Source organism: Procambarus clarkii, chromosome 89 (assembly GCF_040958095.1).
Source record: "Procambarus clarkii isolate CNS0578487 chromosome 89, FALCON_Pclarkii_2.0, whole genome shotgun sequence".
Lineage (NCBI taxonomy): Eukaryota > Metazoa > Arthropoda > Malacostraca > Decapoda > Cambaridae > Procambarus > Procambarus clarkii.
Genome location: NC_091238.1, coordinates 12,296,257 through 12,316,574, shown reverse-complemented (window position 1 = coordinate 12,316,574; position 20,318 = coordinate 12,296,257). Strand labels below are relative to the sequence as shown.

General features: G+C 42.1%; 3 protein-coding genes across 5 annotated transcripts in view; 1 reads left to right on the top strand and 2 right to left on the bottom strand.

The window, feature by feature from the left end:
- The window catches only part of LOC138359163 (uncharacterized), a 123,644-nt gene that overhangs the window by 22,477 nt on the left and 80,849 nt on the right, over positions 1-20,318 (top strand). The gene's annotated exons all lie outside the window — the stretch shown is intronic.
- Positions 1-20,318, bottom strand: part of LOC123773385 (uncharacterized) — a 47,307-nt gene that overhangs the window by 15,882 nt on the left and 11,107 nt on the right. The window lies entirely within an intron of this gene.
- Positions 10,187-10,606, bottom strand: LOC138359190 (acrosomal protein SP-10-like). Its single transcript, XM_069318179.1, has one exon. It carries the CDS (start codon positions 10,604-10,606, stop codon positions 10,187-10,189), a length of 420 nt encoding a protein of 139 aa, XP_069174280.1.

Sequence of the window (20,318 nt, the reverse complement as noted above, 5' to 3'; positions counted from 1 at the left end):
TATAACATTATAGAATAATAGCCTAATCAATAATCAATGTTGTAAATTTACAATTAAGAACGTGGTGGAAATAATAACGTCAAATATTAATTAGTTAATAATATATCTTGCGCGGTAACCCGCTGGACTTGGAGGACCGCCAGTCATCACACTCCAGTTTTTATGGAGGGAAGACGGCTGGTTTCTGTGATTGAGGCCGCCTTCCTGACATCCTTTACGGAGCGAATATTGCTCGAATATTATCTACCATCTCCCGTTATACAAAAGACATCTTCACGCAGGCGATGAGTCACAATAACGTGGCTGAAGTATGTTGACCAGACCACACACACTAGACAGTGAAGGGACGACGACGTTTCGGTTCGTCCTAGACCATTCCCAAGTCGATGATTTGAGAATGGTCCAGGACGGACTGAAACGTCGTCGTCCCTTCACTCTTTAGTGTGTGGTCTGGTCAACAAAAGACATCTTGCCCACCGGCTGGATGGTCAGACTCGTCTCCCTCTGACGTTCAGGTTCTAAGGCCTCTGCAATTTCCACCATTGACGTAAATACACACGCCCAGATCACCAGCATTAGCGGATCGTCCTTCCCAAGCTGTCACGCAAGCCAACACACAACATCTACTAAATTCAGTTAAGTGGGTTGTTCACATACTTTACATATAGGGAAATTAGTGAGAGCTCTATATTAAGAAACCGTCCTCTTATGTGGCATGATAACTCCAAGCTTCAAGGTAATTCGTAGGTGCACGATATTTTGTTTACTAATTGTAATCTGGTGCATAATAATTTTCATAATGAAATCGGTAACAGTATTAACTGCGAGTAAATAGTGTAGAATCATTTCCTTTTATGTAAGATTCCTATTAGAGGAACAAGGGACGCGGGCATGATAAAAGTTCTCTTTGAATCTAATCCTTATTCTTCCAGACGCCCTTGAGATTCCTATTGTTGAACACCGAAGCCCACCTCTTGTTCAGTCATTTTATTCGAATGCTTATTTTCTCGAGATAATTAAAATCACGTTCAAGGATGTTATATCAAAACTAGATTTTAAGCAAGGGGAATATTCCATGTGAGATTTTTTTTTTATCTTTATTTAATAAAATACGATATAAATCATATCTACATAAATTTACGAGGCAATACTACATTACATATACAGTAGTATAATTCTCTGTAAACAAGTGTTTCATATTATTACAGAGCATGAACTTTAAACCCCTAAATGTTATACTTATTTTTCTTTAAATTGATTTACAATTTTAGAGATTATATTTATATTAATTTAAAGGGGAAATTATTACATTTATATTTTATATAATTCTCAGTAAACAAATTTTCCATATCATCACTGAGCATGAGCCGCAAACCCCAAATGTTATACCTGCGATTCTTTTTCGATGCAAGAAAGAAAGAATTCGATGCTGCGATTTTCTTTCGATCTTTCGATGCAAGAAAGATCTTGCCTCGCAAGAACTTTCCATGTGAGAAATGGATGAATTATAGAGACATAAAGTTTTCTTCTGGCGTAAGTAGTGGAGAAATAGAATGAACTATATAAGCAAAGTTATAAGAGCAAATTAGATTTGTAATTTCAAAAGTAAGTATGATAGAGGAATAAGATAGGGGTCATTGCATTAGACAACTAGCAGCTAGAAAGGCAGGATACAAGAGCTGAAGCTCGATCCTGCAAGCACTAATAGGGAGTATAATTGAGTATACAGAATAAGAAAGGTTAGTGGTTCTAGACCCACGAATAGAGAAACAGGAAAATAAAACTATCCGAGGTAGATATCTCCTCGTTTACTCCCCCCTCCCCCCCCCCCTCCTGCAGAGGCTGTCCGTCCTCCCCAGTTGACACAACGTCACAAAAATGATGTCCTAAATTTCCCGAACCTAACCTAACCGAGGACCCATGAATATAAGAAGGGACAGTATGTCTAGAGACACGCCTTGATTTACAGTGTATCAAATTTTGGCAATGGGGATGTTTACGTCGGAATACGATGTATTATTTGATGGAATAGTGCGAACACGCGAGCTGGCCGAGGTGAACATCTTCAGAATTCTTGTTAAGTAATCCTTCAAGATATTGTAAACAACATACGCCAGACGAATATTAAGGAATGCAACGTCAGTAAGGACCCACCCCTTCTTAAGCAAGTAATTATGATATTTACATGATATTAAGGACTATTGACGAGGTCAACAAAGATGAAATGTTTGCATGTGTGTGTGTGTGTGTGTGTGTGTGTAGTGTGTGGTTTGGTGCGATAGAGCAAGTGATGGAGAATGACTATATTCATTGATTCATATATAACACAACTACTCCCGAGGTAAATTAACAAATACACTAATCAATTAGTTGTTAAAGAGGCATTCGCAACAAACACAGCTTCTCTACAAGAACACGTAGTAGTTAGTAAAAAAAAAGAAGTTACAAGCGCGAATATTTTCAAGACGCTGAGAGATGACAGTTGTACATACTTAGGCCTTGGAAGAGCAGCCCATAGCGGGAGCACAAGTCAATACTCCACAAACGAGAGAGAAGTACAAGTGTGATCAGCGATGCTTCAGGAGAGGAGATGCCTCCTGGGCTTTCCATACCCAATATTATTTGACTTGCCCCGTCGACTTTTTCATGCATCCAGCCGGTTATTTTTAGAGTGGCAAGGTGCAGTGTGTGTGGACCGGTTGCCCAGCCGCTCCCCCAGGCCTGCCTCATCAATGGACCACAGGTCACGTACAAGGGTCCTATGGCGCAGTAGTTAGCGACGCACTTGGACCCCAGACGAGAGGTCCCGGGTTTGAGTCCAGCAGCGGGAAGGAGACGTTCACGAAACGCTTTCTTTAGACTTGATGTAATACACATATGTACCCAGGAGTTAGGCAACTGTTGTGTCTTGGGGAAAGCACAACTGAAGATGAGTGAAATTCTACGGTAACTGGTTTCGGTGTGATTTCGCTTTTCCTAGGTAGTAATTTTCGGAGAAGAGTTAATTCTCTCTCTCTCTCTCTCTCTCTCTCTCTCTCTCTCTCTCTCTCTCTCTCTCTCTCTCTCTCTCTCTCTCTCTCTCTCTCTCTCTCTCTCTCTCTCTCTCATATATATATAAATATTATATATATATATATATATATATATATATATATATATATATATATTATATTATATATATATATATTATATTTATATATATATATATATATATATATATATATATATATATATATATATATATATATATATAATATAATAGTGTAGGCTTATATCGGGGATCCCTCCCCCCCGTCCCCCATAAATCGAACAAGTGACCCTTGGGTTTCAGTTAAGACACCCAATGCTGACAGTGTGAGCTTCCATTAGACATAATATGAAGGTCTAATCTGATATTCAAGTGTCTTGAGTACGATCGCGCGCAGGACAGAGCGCTATACATATGCTTCAATACGTGCGGAGCGGCCGTGTGGTACATCGCTCCTTGACAGTTGGGAACTAACTGAGGGCTGAGCGTGATACTTATGTTGTAGCCTCTGATGTCTGTCACTGGTAGCTGTCGGCCTCACCGTGTATGGTCTGTCACTTGTAGCTGTCGGCTTTTGTATGGTCTGCTTGAATATAAACTTATCGAATATATATCCAATGTTTCGTATTCTATATATATATATTTAACTTTGCCATCCTTCTCATGACTCGTTCAACTGAATCTATGTCCATTTTATAGTATGGCGACCAAAATTGAAGTGCATAATCAAAATGTCCCTAACAGGATCAAGATGAAGCTGAATAACATTAGTTGCTTCATTTCAACACTTTTGGAAATAAATCCCAGTGTCCTATTTACCTTATTCAAAACATGCGTAGATTTGGGGGGCTTTAAATCTCTATCAATAACGACTCTCTGATCTTTTTCGCATTGCGTTGGAGACGAGGACAAAGACCTAGGATATGAGGACAACGACCTGGGATATGAGGACTGTGAGCAGGGATGTGAAAACAATGAGTTGGAATATGAGGACAAGAAGCTGAGATACGAGGACAAGGATCTGGGTTATAAGGACGAGGAGCTGGGATATGAGGACAAGGGGCTGCGATATGAGGACAAGGGGCTGGGCTATGAAGACAAGGGGGCTCGGTTATTAGAACGGAGTTAAAGAATATGACTAACCACTTGTATGATACAAATGTTTTTCATTTTCAGTCCTATACTTTACATTGACCTAGAAAGCCGCTGTTCCCATAACCGGAAGATCACGTGTGGCGAAAGACGTTGAGTTAGGTTCTGTTCAATAAGGTTGTTAACCCCTGTACCCACCCGACAGGTTAGGCCATTTAGATCATGTAAATGATCTACATTTGTAAAATATTTACATTATATCCAGGTGTTGTATAAGTTTGGGTTAACAGGAATTCAATCACTTTCAAGGTCGTACGTTTTAGAATCTCAAACAATTGCAACATATATTTTGTTGAAAAGATAGTGAATTATTATGCAATGATTGCCCACTGGAGATGAATTTCAGTGTCTAATCTCGTATCGAAGGATTATTAACAACAGGAAAAGTTTCTTGTGCTTGGGATCAATGAGAGGTCTTTGGTGGGCAGAACCGAGAAAATATATATATATTACGTCTGTCTTAATTGGTTGTGATCACGCACTGAAGAATGAATCCTGCGTTACAGGTACAAGTTGAAACGATAAGAGAACGAGAACAATATTAACAATTGAGGATTTCAAGAAATGTGTGTTGTGTTTGAGAGGTTTTTGCTGTGTCTACACTACTGAACTCTGACTGGTGGCGCATACAGAGTAAGGATAAGTGTTAACTTCATAATAAATACTATATAAAACATTCCATATTTCAAAATAAGAGTTTGAAACAATGGATATAAATTGGATAAGTTTAGATTTAGGAAAGACCTGGGTAAATACTGGTTAGAAAGCTGGGTTGTTGATTTGTGGGACAAATTACCGGGGGTTATTTAATACTCGTTGGATCACATGTGTTCTTATGGATAGTAATGTGAAGCATGGATAGTAATGTGAAGCATGGATAGTAATGTGAAGCATGGATAGTAATGTGAAGCATGAATAGTAATGTGAAGCATGAATAGTAATGTGAAGCATGGATAGTAATGTGAAGCATGGATAGTAATGTGAAGCATGGATAGTAATGTGAAGCATGGATAGTAATGTGAAGCATGGATAGTAATGTGAAGCATGAATAGTAATGTGAAGCATGAATAGTAATGTGAAGCATGAATAGTAATGTGAAGCATGAATAGTAGCGTGAAGCATGGATAGTAATGTGAAGCATGAATAGTAATGTGAAGCATGAATAGTAATGTGAAGCATGAATAGTAATGTGAAGCATGAATAGTAATGTGAAGCATGAATAGTAATGTGAAGCATGAATAGTAATGTGAAGCATGAATAGTAGCGTGAAGCATGAATAGTAATGTGAAGCATGAATAGTAATGTGAAGCATGAATAGTAATGTGAAGCATGAATAGTAATGTGAAGCATGAATAGTAGCGTGAAGCATGAATAGTAATGTGAAGCATGAATAGTAGCGTGAAGCATGAATAGTAATGTGAAGCATGAATAGTAATGTCAAGTATGAATAAGGATGCCAAGTATAGCCAGTAAGTTCTACTAGCAATACAAAACGTGATCAGTAAACAAATGCAATAATTCCGTACAGCAAGGTCACTTTAATGCAGCTTTATAAGTGAGATACTTTCAAGAGTTAGGTGGCACCTGGACACCTGAGATACTCCTTGCTTAGGGCTATGACTAAAGCCTTGAGAATGTCCACAGTCATGGCTTGAGGATGGTGTCTCAGGCCTTGAGTTAAGAGACAGCGTTGGTTTAGGGTTCTCGCCAAGGTGTCTGGAAATGCAAAATGACGTTTAGGTTGTTCCTTCGTGTGGATTACATATATTCACTTTAATAATCATGACATGTGCTTCGAACCACGAGTTGTGAGATTGCTGAGCGTGGGGGGATGAGGGGAAAAAAATGGGAGACGGGTTATACCTGGCCGGATGTGTAGAATACGTGAAACTGTGTATATCTCATTAGTATAGGTGAGAGTAGCACCTGGTGGCCTAAACACCGTTATTACTTCTGGGATAACCACAGTTGGCCGCACTCCTGCTGGCCCCTGTACCCGGTTACACCAGCCCCTCCATCTCTCTCTCTCTCTCTCTCTCTCTCCCCTCCCCCTCCCCCCCTCTCCCTCTCCCTCTCCCCCCCCCCCCACACCATCACCACCAGCACTACATCTCCCACAAAATCAACCAAACACTCAACATCATTTTCTCTTTTATTGGAGCAACTGGAGTGTGTGTGCTCGAGCCCCGTTACGGGTGCCGACAGCGAGAGTGAATCCGTGGTTGTGTGAGCGGGAGGCCTGGGAGCACCAGCCCACTGTCACTGGCCGCTACACTCTCACATTTACTCCTCCTCACTGTTGCTAAGTGACTCTTATTGCCAACATTTTCTAGTATTACGGTGACAACAATTTCCGGTATTAACACTCCACCTTTACGACGCATGAATTTTGCGGGGTGTTCTTGCACCCCGCAATGAACATTCCAGAGGACGCACGCACTGCGCTACTGAGTCGTTGTCCCGTGACCTGAGAATTGTTGTTATAGATTCAGCTACTCGCAACAAGTTCCAAGTAGCACGGGCTATGGTGAGCCCGTAACCTAACCCGGCACCGGAGCGGGGCAAGTAGCACGGGCTATGGTGAGCCCGTAACCTAACCTGGCACCGGAGCGGGGCAAGTAGCACGGGCTATGGTGAGCCCGTAACCTAACCTGGCACCGGAGCGGGGCAAGTAGCACGGGCTATGGTGAGCCCGTAGTGGACTTACCTGGCACAGGAGCAGTGCTGCGGACCTGTATACAGCCTTGTTCCCACCCTGCGAGGACATAGTTACACTTCACCATTTTGCTTTCGTTAACATCTAGTGAAATTTGAATCACTTGTGTAATTAATATTAATTGGAGATTTGTTCTTAGGTCTGAAGAAAGGTTGTATTCTATTATACTTAGTCTTTTTCAACTGACGTTTCTCCCATCGGGGTTAATTGTTCTATCAACAAATTTGACGGTAATGCTGGCCCACAAGACATAAATTGAAAGTGAATTAATACTGAAATGTATCGTTATCTTCAGAACTCGTCCTAATAGGCATGTAATTTGCGGGAATATGAAGCCACTGTTCATGTAGCAGCTTAGGGTAAACTTGTTACATAATGTAGTATCATCTTCTCAGTGGCTCTGTGGTTCTCTGGTTCTCAGTGGTTCTCTGGTTCTCAGTGGTTCTCTGGTTCTCAATGGTTCTCTGGTTCTCAGTGGTTCTCTGGTTCTCAGTGGTTCTGTGGCTCTCAGTGGTCCTGTGGTTCTCAGCCGCAGTAACCTGGCAGGAACAAGTCCTCCTTCTCATGACCTCAGTTGTCCTCCAACTAGTTAAACGTCTGCCTTTGCTTTACAATTAGTTGATGATGATGTTGATCTGCCTGCCGTCGGTATCAGCTGGACGGCAGGCAGTGTAAGATTAAGTGGCAGTCATAATATATCCCAGTCACTCGTGCACTGGAAGACTTTATAACAAAACTATAACAATCTTCCATCTCACTAAGGATAGTGTGTTCACTTTGTTACACATGTAATAGTAACCCCCTCCCCTCTTAAAGATGGTTTTCAGTACCCCCCATTACTAAATTTTACTTAGAAATAGGATAGTTTGTTCCGAGAAACATTTGCTAACTGCTAGGCTAGTGGCAGAGTAAATTTATTATTTCACAACACAGTAGAAATGAAATGGCCAGAGACCGGGTCATGGAGTACAAACTCACGGTTATTGATAATCAATGTAATATTATCACAGTGCAACCTGTCCTCTTACAAACAACGTCCCATTTCGATCGTATGCGTTACAAAAATTGTCGTACTTGAAAAATGGAAGCCGCTCGCGAATGTGATGTACTGTCCCGTTTTTCTGCTTTGGGTCCTCTGGCAGGTTAGGAGAGGACACTTTACATTGACCGTTTTCTGGACGTTAGGAAACCTTAAAAGGCTGGACTGCTCGCTGATAGCCCTAGGCCCTTCTCCCCCCCCCCCCACCTCAGTAACGCAATTAATTGTGTGGTCACATTATAGTTATTGAGAAAATCCACTTATAGGTGGTGTGATACTACAACCATGTCATTGTCAATCATTGATATATATATATATATATATATATATATATATATATATATATATATATATATATATATATATATATATATATATATATATGATATATATATATATATATATATATATATATATATATATATGATATATATATATATGATATATATGTCGTACCTAATAGCCAGAACGCACTTCTCAGCCTACTATTCAAGGCCCGATTTGCCTAATAAGCCAAGTTTTCATGAATTAATGTTTTTTCGTCTACCTAACCTACCTAACCTAACCTAACCTAGCTTTTTTTGGCTACCTAACCTAACCTTATCTATAAATATAGGTTAGGTTAGGTTAGGTAGGGTTGGTTAGGTTCGGTCATATATCTACGTTAATTTTAACTCCAATAAAATAAAATTGACCTCATACATAGAGAAAAGGGTTGCTTTATCATTTCATAAGAAAAAAATTATAGTAAATATATTAATTCAGGAAAACTTGGCTTACTAGGCAAATCGGGCCTTGAATAGTAGGCTGAGAAGTGAGTTCTGGCTACTAGGTACGACATATATATATATATATGATATATATATATATATGATATATATATATATATGATATATATATATATATATGATATATATATATGATATATATATATATGATATATATATATATATATGATATATATATATATATATGATATATATATATATATGATATATATATATATATATGATATATATATATATATATATGATATATATATATATATATATATGATATATATATATATATATATATGATATATATATATATATATGATATATATATGTATATATAATATATATATGATATATATATAATATTTATACTGCTTATCTCTTACTTAACCCTCACAATATGTCCTCAGTAGTTACCGACAACTATAAATAGTCACAATCCATTCTATTTGACTTTCTCGATAAATCATTAAGTCTTAAGTTTGTATTGTAATGTATCACAAGAACATAGATCTTGACTCTCCTCGAGACCCATGATGTTATCTTGAGATATTTAAGGTTTACTCACGTCCCTGGACTTGCTGTACCACATTTTTTTGGCAGTTTACACAGTTCGTTAATTCTCTTAACTCATCACGTACTCAATTACCAAGTGCTTGTTCATACAGTAGACACTCCTGGGTATATGAATGACAGCCACTTAACATTGGCTTTACACATCATTGAGAAGGGACTGCGCTCCAACTTTTATATAAGAGTGCTTAGATCTCTTCCTGTTTTCGAGTCGTACTTCTGTACATGTTTCCTAGCCCGTCCTCATCAGCAAAAGTAATTACAATCAGCCGCCTAACCCCGCTGTTTATGAATGAAGAGCGTTCTACACACGACTTAAAACTAATGACGTTCGAAACAGTGCTTGTCTGTCGACCTCTGTTCGAAACCCGTTCTCATTAACAAACCGTAAATCAAAGTTAATCCAGCCGATAAACCTCCTGTTCGTGAATGGTAAATACGTTACGCTTCGTTCATGTCCTCTGCTCGAATCACAGCTCTATAATGCTTCATATACTAATAATGGCTAACAGAGTCTAACCACCTAACCTAAGTTAGATCTAACTATTCAACACTTTCTGGCATATACAGTCACTGTAACGCAACTCGTCCTCTTACCAATAACGTCGCTTTTCGCTCGTATGCGGGCTATGGCCAAAAATTGGCGTAATTTGAAATGAAATCGGCTCACAAAACTGATGTACTGTCCCGTTTTCTATTTGAGTCCTCTGGCTTACTCGGTAAGGTTAGGAGAGGAAACTTTCAATTAACGTTTTTCATGACGGTTTGAAACTTTAGGAGAATTTCCTGAATTTCCTGCCCTCCTAACCTACCAGAGGACCTAATATATATTAATTTAAATATATATTTGAAACAAATAGCGATTTTCATTGCACATTACGTTAGATTTGATGAATGTGTTTTTAAAGGTGATCGCTGCTTAGACGAGCACAGCCAGAGGGTAGGTTGCTTGTCTGGGCCAGCCGTCCCCCTGCTCCTCTGGCATGCTCCACAGACATGTAGTCACTGGCATGCTCCACAGACATGTAGTCACTGGCATACTCCACAGACATGTAGTCACTGGCATGCTCCACAGACATGTGGTCACTGGCATGCTCCACAGACATGTAGTCACTGGCATGCTCCACAGACATGTAGTCACTGGCATGCTCCGCAGACATGTAGTCACTGGCATGCTCCACAGACATGTGGTCACTGGCATGCTCCACAGACATGTGGTCACTGGCATGCTCCACAGACATGTGGTCACTGGCATGCTCCACAGACATGTGGTCACTGGCATGCTCCACAGACATGTGGTCACTGGCATGCTCCACAGACATGTGGTCACTGGCTCATTTGTGACAGGTCTACATAAGTGTTTCAGTCAAAGGTGCTTGTGGGAATCAGGTGTGCTCACCGTCAGTTTAACAATTCCTCCCAATTATTCGTTAGCTTGACGGGTACGCAACGCCTCGTTAAGCTCGTGGTTGCTTGTGTCCGCAGCAACTCCCACAAATTGCTCGACAGTTCCTTTTGTGATTCAGATGGTCTTAGATGAGCAGGTAATTCCTGTGCGAAGATTCTGCCAATTGCCTTGTGTATGGCCCTCTGTTCTCTGCGACAGTGAATGCCAGCATTATCCTCACTCTAATAAGACCTAATTGAATTCCTCAGATTAGGCAAAATTGTAATTAATTTTTGTCAATTAAGATGCTAATAATAACCAGTCAAGTCGCTCCACGATCCTAGTGACAACGTTACAGTCTTGAAGCTGCTTCAACCATCTCAGTACGACAGTTGGGCGCAGAAATGCTCGCTTGGGGATTTGTATAGTCAGGTAGCCCTAGAGGAGAGAACCGTCACTAGCAGCTTTGTTGGCCGTCGCAAAAAGGTATCCATCTCCAGTATTTATGGGATCCGAACGCTGAATTTTACAACACGTCCTAAGGCTATATGTCCATTCCATCCAGCGGCCGACCTCAAAGACGCATTCGTCAACTTTAGCATGTTCATACAAAATAGTAATTTTCTCAAATATGGCAATATATAATGATATTAATTTATATGTTGCATGATAATATATATATAAACGGCTGCGAACAGTGGTCATCAACGAAGCACCATTAAAGAAATGTTGGAACGTCAGCGTGTTATATGGCTGGAGATGCCTCGTCTCCAGCTTACAGGTGCACGTTACAATTAGCGCCTTGGCTGCTCAGGTAGGCGATGCGAATTACTTAAATACACTTAAGATTGTCGCGGCGGAGGTGCCGGCTGCGTCTGCAACACTGACGCTTGCAAATGCTCCTTACCACCGTGACTAGGGGCTAATAGTTCACTATTATGTTCATAATATTTCTAGTTGTTGACTGCCTGAAGGGTTGTGAATGTCAATGTTGTGAATGTCAATGTTGTCACACACACACACACACACACACACACACACACACACACACACACACATACACACACACACACACACACACACACACACACACACACACGTCAACTGAAGGGCAAGAGCTACGAGGAGAGGTTAGAGGCAATAAATATGCCAAAACTAGAAGACAGAAGAAAAAGGGGTGATATGATCACTACATACAAAATAGTAACAGGAATTGATAAAATCGATAGGGAAGATTTCCTGAGACCTGGAACTTTAAGAACAAGAGGTCATAGATTTAAACTAGCTAAACACAGATGCCGAAGAAATATAAGAAAATCACTTTCGCAAAGAGAGTGGTAGACGGTTGGAACAAGTTAGGGGAGAAGGTGGTGGAGGCCAAGACCGTCAGTAGTTTCAAAGCGTTATATGACAAAGAGTGCTGGGAAGACGGGACACCACGAGCGTAGCTCTCATCCTGTAACTACACTTAGGTAATTACACTTAGGTAATTACACACACACAAACACACACGGTGGGGCCAGTGGACAGCACGCTGGTCACTTAATCCTGTGGTCCGGGGTTCGATTCCCGTTCGAGGCAGAAACAAATGAACAGTTAGTGTCACCTGATGGCACTCTTCACCTAGCAGTAAGAAGTATCAGGGAGTAAGTCATCTGTTAAGGCGATTGATGAAGATTAAGACACCCAAGAGCTGTAAGGGACAGGAAGCCTATATATATATGTGTGTGTGTGTGTGTGTGTGTGTGTGTGTGTGTGTGTGTGTGTGTGTGTAAATCACAAAAATTAATACGTGATGAAAAATGTGACAGTGTCAGACCACGAAGGAAGGATTGAAACAGGAATTTCCTTAAGTACTTTCGTATTTAATAATATTTATATAATTGGTCTTTTAATAATTGATCCTTCTGAACATGTATTATTAAATACAAAAGTACTGAAGGAAATTCCTGTTTCAATTCTTCCTTCGTGGTCCAGCGTCCTGACTCCCGGGTACCAATTTACTGCTAGGTGAACAGGAGCGTTAGGTGACAGAAAACGTGCCCAACCATCCCGCCCGTGAATATCTGCTTGTGAGTAGAGAATGAAGCCAATAACGCTACGAGATTATTAAATAAAACGAGACATACAAGACAGCCGGAAAAGCGGGGACCAGGAGCTGAAGTTCGAGCCTGGAGGCCGAGGCAGGTGAGGAGCCACGTGGTGACACGTGTGTCCAGGCGCCACGGTCGAAGGAGCAGAGTGAGGAAGAGACAAGGTTAAGAATGTCGGAATTACCGGCGAAGTCGCCGCAATGACGTCATTACCTGATTGGTAATTCGGGCCGCGTGACGTCTGGCCCGCCGTCCGTGTCACGTCCTCCGTGTCATGCCGTCCGTGTCACGTCCTCCGTGTCATGCCGTCCGTGTCACGTCCTCCGTGTCATGTCGTCCGTGTCACGTCCTCCGTGTCATGCCGTCCGTGTCACGTCCTCCGTGTCATGCCGTCCGTGTCACGTCCTCTGTGTCATGCCGTCCGTGTCACGTCCTCCGTGTCATGCCGTCCGTGTCACGTCCTCTGTGTCATGCCGTCCGTGTCACGTCCTCCGTGTCATGCCGTCCGTGTCACGTCCTCCGTGTCATGCCGTCCGTGTCACGTCCTCTGTGTCATGCCGTCCGTGTCACGTCCTCCGTGTCATGCCGTCCGTGTCATGCAATAACTACAAAACAATAATTACGAGAACCATATGTTGACCAGACCACACACTAGAAGGTGAAGGGACGACGACGTTTCGGTCCGTCCTGGACCATTCTCAAGTCGATTGTCTTGACTTGAGCCCAATCGACTTGAGAATGGTTCAGGACGGACCGAAACGTCGTCGTCCGTTAACTTTCTAGTGTGTGGTCTGGTCAACATACTTCAGTTACGTTATTGTGACTCCTCATCTGCATATGAGAACCACAATTCATCTCTTTAATGTTAATTTTCGGCATCGGTGATAATGCATGAAAATAAAAGATATTAAATATATTTTAGCATAATTTTTGTTTATTCTATAATTAGTATAACCATTGTTATATTCTTTGGTAACATTCACTTTGTAACTAAAATTAAATGAAATTTTGACAATTGGATTTCAATGGCATTCGCTTCGGTGCTTCAGTTTAATTTAATACACATATATTACGAATATTTATTTCCAAATTTGGTGGTGAAAGAAATATTGTATATTTTCAATGACAAAAAAAAAATAAAAAATTAATTTTTTAGCCTTGCCGGAAGTTATGAACTAAAATTATTTAAACTATATTTTCCAAGATTGAATTTCCTGAAGGCATTTATAGAATTGAAAGGGGAATTGATTCTTCGGTTTGACAATGTGATCTAAAGTTTACATTGTAAACCTTTGTTATCGTGGCGGTTTACCAGGAAGAATACCCGCAATCATTTCCTGCTATACTGTGGTTATATTGGTTACTCGACACTGTGGAAAATGTGTTTTCTCTTCGCTGTAATCATCCAGTTTTGGTCAAACAAATTTTTAACTTTTCCTATTTTTTTTTTAGCTAGTAACTTCATATTTTATGTTACTTCACAAGCACTGAAAGAGAAAAAATTGTATTTTTCTATTTTCTCGTAGAAAAATATTTACTAAGAATTTCTTCAATTTCACGCACGCTAATTAATACACACAGAAATAAAATGCTTGACCTTTAGCTTGGATCAGTTTGACCCGAGGTCAGCAGGCAAATGAGCGTTTATCCGGTTGATAACTGCTTGTGGCTGCTGGAACAAGACGCTCGATATCCGGTCGAGACGGAAGCAGTTAGATTTCTTTCATCTGATGCCTTTGTTTACCCAGCAGTTATTAGGTGCCCGGAGTTAGAGAGTTGTTGCGGGCGGAGGGAGAGAGGGAGGGAACTATCAGGGGGGAAAGCGCTAAGCCATTACGACTGTATAGCACTTGATAGGGATCAGGATAAGGATTTGGGATGGGGCGAAGGGGGTGGGGGGGGGTAAGGAATAGTGTACAACCACTTTGACGGTTGGGGATTGAACGCCGACCTGCATGAAGGAAGACCGTTGCTCTACTGTTCAACCCATGTGGTTGGGCAAAGAGAAATATATACTGTAGGTATGATAGAGCAAATAGATCAGAGTCAGTACATTAAACAACCAGCGGTTAGAAAGGCGGAGTCCAAGAGCTAACAGCACACACACCCATACACACACACACACACACACACACACACACACACACACACACACACACACACACACACACACACAGAAAGAACTTTTTAAGTGTCAGAGTAGTTAACAGATGCAATACATTAGGCAATGATGTGGTGGAGGCTGACTCCATACACAGTTTCAAATGTAGATATGATAGAGCCCAGTAGGCTCAGGAACCTGTACACCTGTTGATTGACGGTTGAGAGGCGGGACCAAAGAGCCAGAGCTCAACCCCCGCAAGCACAATTAGATGAGTACACGTACCCGCGACCTCTCCTCCCACCGGGTAACGACGCTGACACAGAAGTGCAGCTCTCCGCCCTCACGTCTCACCGCCACCACTGATTGCTTGCCCCAGAAAAAGTGTTCAGACGTCACGAGGCTCTTAAGAGTCCTACACTCGCCTCACCGCAACACTTCGTGATTCATCATATTTATACCTCAAGTATTTTCATGTCTCGGTACACTGTAGATTATAATATTGGTGCATCAGTACACAGTAGCAGAGCTAACATTCTTGGTGTCCCAGCACACAGTAGCAGAGCTAACATTCTTGGTGTCCCAGTACACAGTAGCAGAACTAACATTCTTGGTGTCCCAGTACACAGTAGCAGAGCTAACATTCTTGGTGTCCCAGTACACAGTAGCAGAACTAACATTCTTGGTGTCCCAGTACACAGTAGCAGAGCTAACATTCTTGGTGTCCCAGCACACAGTAGCAGAGCTAACATTCTTGGTGTCCCAGTACACAGTAGCAGAACTGATAATATTGGTGTCCCAGTACACAGTAGCAGAACTGATAATCTTGGTGACCAGTACACAGTAGCAGAACTGATAATCTTGGTGTCCCAGTACACAGTAGCAGAACTGATAATCTTGGTGTCCAGTACACAGTAGCAGAACTGATAATCTTGGTGACCAGTACACAGTAGCAGAACTGATAATCTTGGTGACCAGTACACAGTAACAGAACTGATAATCTTGGTGACCAGTACACAGTAGCAGAACTGATAATCTTGGTGACCAGTACACAGTAGCAGAACTGATAATCTTGGTGTCCCAGTACACAGTAACAGAGCTAACATTCTTGGTGTCCCAGTACACAGTAACAGAGCTAACATTCTTGGTGTCCCAGTACACAGTAGCAGAAATAATAATCTTGGTGTCCCAGTACACAGTAGCAGAGCTAACATTCTTGGTGTCCCAGTACACAGTAACAGAACTGATAATCTTGGTGTCCCAGTACACAGTAACAGAACTGATAATCTTGGTGTCCCAGTACACAGTAGCAGAAATAATAATCTTGGTGTCCCAGTACACAGTAGCAGAGCTAACATTCTTGGTGTCCCAGTACACAGTAACAGAACTGATAATCTTGGTGTCCCAGTACACAGTAGCAGAAATAATAATCTTGGTGTCCCAGTACACAGTAGCAGAGCTAACATTCTTGGTGTCCCAGTACACAGTAACAGAACTGATAATCTTGGTGTCCCAGTACACAGTAACAGAGCTAACATTCTTGGTGTCCCAGTACACAGTAGCAGAACTGATAATCTTGGTGTCCCAGTACACAGTAGCAGAGCTAACATTCTTGGTGTCCCAGTACACAGTAACAGAACTGATAATCTTGGTGACCAGTACACAGTAGCAGAACTGATAATCTTGGTGTCCCAGTACACAGTAGCAGAGCTAACATTCTTGGTGTCCCAGTACACAGTAGCAGAACTGATAATCTTGGTGACCAGTACACAGTAGCAGAACTGATAATCTTGGTGTCCCAGTACACAGTAGCAGAACTGATAATCTTGGTGTCCCAGTACACAGTAGCAGAACTGATAATCTTGGTGTCCCAGTACACAGTAGCAGAACTGATAATCTTGGTGACCAGTACACAGTAGCAGAACTAACAATCTTGGTGACCAGTACACAGTAGCAGAACTGATAATCTTGGTGTCCCAGTACACAGTAGCAGAACTGGTAATCTTGGTGCCCCAGTGCACAGTAGCAGAACTGATAATCTTGGTGACCAGTACACAGTAGCAGAACTGATAATCTTGGTGTCCCAGTACACAGTAGCAGAACTGATAATCTTGGTGACCAGTACACAGTAGCAGAACTGATAATCTTGGTGACCAGTACACAGTAACAGAAATAATATTTTTAGTTTGGACTAAAACATTACCAAACTAAAGATGAAAAATGGCAATATTTGTCTCAGTAAACATTACCATAAATAGTTATATTTATGCCTGTTTTAGTAGAAAGTACACCTCCCCGCGTTCACTACACCTCCCCGCGTTCACTACACCTCCCCGCGTTCACTACACCTCCCCGCGTTCACTACACCTCCCCGCTACACTTCACTACACCTAAACCAACTCTGACCCGACCCAGGATGCAACAACAATAGGTTCTGTAACTTGTGGGTGCCTATCTACTGCTAGGTGAACAGAGGCGTCAGGTTTAAACTTGTTCAAACGTCCCCCCTTTGCTGCGGGAATCGAACCCTGGACTTTACGGTTGAGAACAGTCTGCGCTCACCACTGCACCACGGGATACTACGTCAATGTTGAGTGTCGAGAACATTCGGACCATTGATGGGTTATTGAAGATACTAAAATTTACCCAGGAGATGAAATGGGGTTATGAAGCATTAGGCTTGTGAGTTGATGGGGTTGTGAGTTGATGGGGTTATGAGATGATGGGGTTATGAGATGATGGGGTTGTGAGATGATGGGGTTGTGAGATGATGGGGTTGTGAGATGATGGGGTTGTGAGATGATGGGGTTGTGAGATGATGGGGTTGTGAGATGATGGGGTTGTGAGATGATGGGGGTTGTGAGTTGATGGGGGTTGTGAGATGATGGGGTTGTGAGATGATGGGGGTTGTGAGTTGATGGGGGTTGTGAGATGATGGGGTTGTGAGATGATGGGGGTTGTGAGATGATGGGGGTTGTGAGATGATGGGGTTGTGAGATGATGGGGTTGTGAGATGATGGGGTTGTGAGATGATGGGGTTGTGAGATGATGGGGTTGTGAGATGATGGGGTTGTGAGATGATGGGGTTGTGAGATGATGGGGTTGTGAGATGATGGGGTTGTGAGATGATGGGGTTGTGAGATGATGGGGGTTGTGAGATGATGGGGGTTGTGAGATGATGGGGTTGTGAGATGATGGGGTTGTGAGATGATGGGGTTGTGAGATGATGGGGTTGTGAGATGATGGGGTTGTGAGTTGATTGGGTTGTGAGATGATGGGGTTGAAGAAGGGGAAAGCGGAGTGTGTTGAGAAGAGGGCAACCCAGCCAGTAGCAGTCAAGGTTGCCCATCAATCATCGTCCGAGAAAATCTTGAGGTGGATTCCTGTTCTTAAAATAATGTACCCACTTTCCTGCCAGGTGAAGGTTCAACGGGGCGTTATGGTAGGCGATCACTGTGATCCTGTGTTGGGGGGTTCCTTCCTCCACCGTACCCCCACCATCTGCAGCCACACTACCCCCCTCTACCACCACTACCACCCCACCACCACCACTACCCTCCACACTACCCCACCACCACCCTCTACACTACCCCGTCCCTATTTAAAAGATTTCAAGAGGTCTTTACAGTAGAATGAACACGGAGACCAAAGTTGTGAGATGGAAGGCTGGAAGAAACAATGGATGACATCAGAGTTACTGTTAAAGAGGTATGAAAACACCTTGGGGAACTACTTGTGACACTGTCAGTGGGGCCAGATGTAATCTCACCAGGCTGCTGAAGGAGCCTACAGGTGGAGAGGCAGGCAGGAATAACTGGGAAAACGCTGAACTGGGTAAAGGGAGCACCTGAAGGACAGCATAGAAACAGTAACAGAGAAGAGATCTCCAGCTGGAGGAATATAACAAGTGGGGTCGTACAAAGCTCAGGCCTTCAAAACAATGATTCTTCTAATAGTTAACACACAACATTTTCACTGATGGCCAGGATAATTAACAGAAAATTTATGATCTTCAATCTTCGGCCATAGCACCATAAAATGGGTAACTTCAATCCATTCACCACTCTTCTCATTGATGAGCTCATCCTTACAGCAAATCTATTACCATGAGAAACCACAACCCCCTTCAAACCACCTGGAGAGTTATTTAGATATTTGTGATGGTCTGAAAGCATATTACAGTTCCAGTAATAGGCTACATGTAAACTGGCAAGTGGACCTTTGTCGTAAACAGAGATCATTCTCAAATTATAAAGTTATTGTATTGGTTAAACGATTGTTATCAAACAATCGTTTGTTTAAAATATACAATGTGTATGCTGAAAGCGTTTTCTTTAAATAATTTGGCTTTCTGTAAATAGAATTCCCTGGCACACTGAAATAGTTGACAAATATTTTTCAATAAACTGCCGAACCAATGTGCCTTAACCTAACCAACAAGAGGACCCCACGAACAGAAAATTTAACATTTTGCCAATTTCCCGAGCCGCTACCTTGTTCTTGTACGACAGTTTTTGGCCTTAGGTAACGTATTCGTCAAAATGCGACCTGCTATAAAGAGAACAGGTCCGCCTTTCGACCCACAAACTTGCCTCAGATTCAAAGCGAATGGATAACTATTTTAGTTTGAATATTCCATTAATTATAAAGACATTCTAACACCTGCTCTTGTCGTGCTGGGAGCAGGTGGGTAGAAAGAGGAAATGAGAGGGAAGGGTTGGGAAAGGGATAGGAAAAAGGGGGATGAAAAGAGAGAGAGAGACCTGGGCATCACTGGGTTAACCCCCTAGTATATTTGCATATATACAGGTCTGAGTGGACCTGTATATATGGACCTGAGTGGACCTTCCCCTCAGACCAGGGGGAAGGTCTGAGTGTCCAAAGTAAGAGACCAGACGCTTGTAGCTAGCGTCAACCAACTTCACACATGAAACATAAGGGGTACACGAGTCTCATAGACCAGTTCGGGTCGGCCCAAGTGCCATGTTTAAAGGAATATCTGCATCTAAAGTGCCGCCCTTCGATATTCATGGCATCTAAAGTACAATCAGGGGTTGTGAAAGCCATAGAGTTTTTACGCTTACACCTGCCCTTTACGCGGATGAAATGCTGGGGAGAGGGGGAGAAAAGTGGATAAGGGAGAAAAGATAAGGGGGGTATATTGGGGAAGAGGGGATGTTGATGGATTTGGGGAGGGGGATGGTGGGGAGGGTTGGAGATTGGGATTGAGAGTGGAGAGGAGGGGAAACTGGAGGAGATGGGGAGGGGGGGGGGGAGAGAATCTTCACTCTGCTGTTAGCTGAGGTAGAGAATCTTCACGCTGCTGTTAGCTGAGGTAGAGAATCTTCACGCTGCTGTTAGCTGAGGTAGAGAATCTTCACGCTGCTGTTAGCTGAGGTAGAGAATCTTCACTCTGCTGTTAGCTGAGGTAGAGAATCTTCACTCTGCTGTTA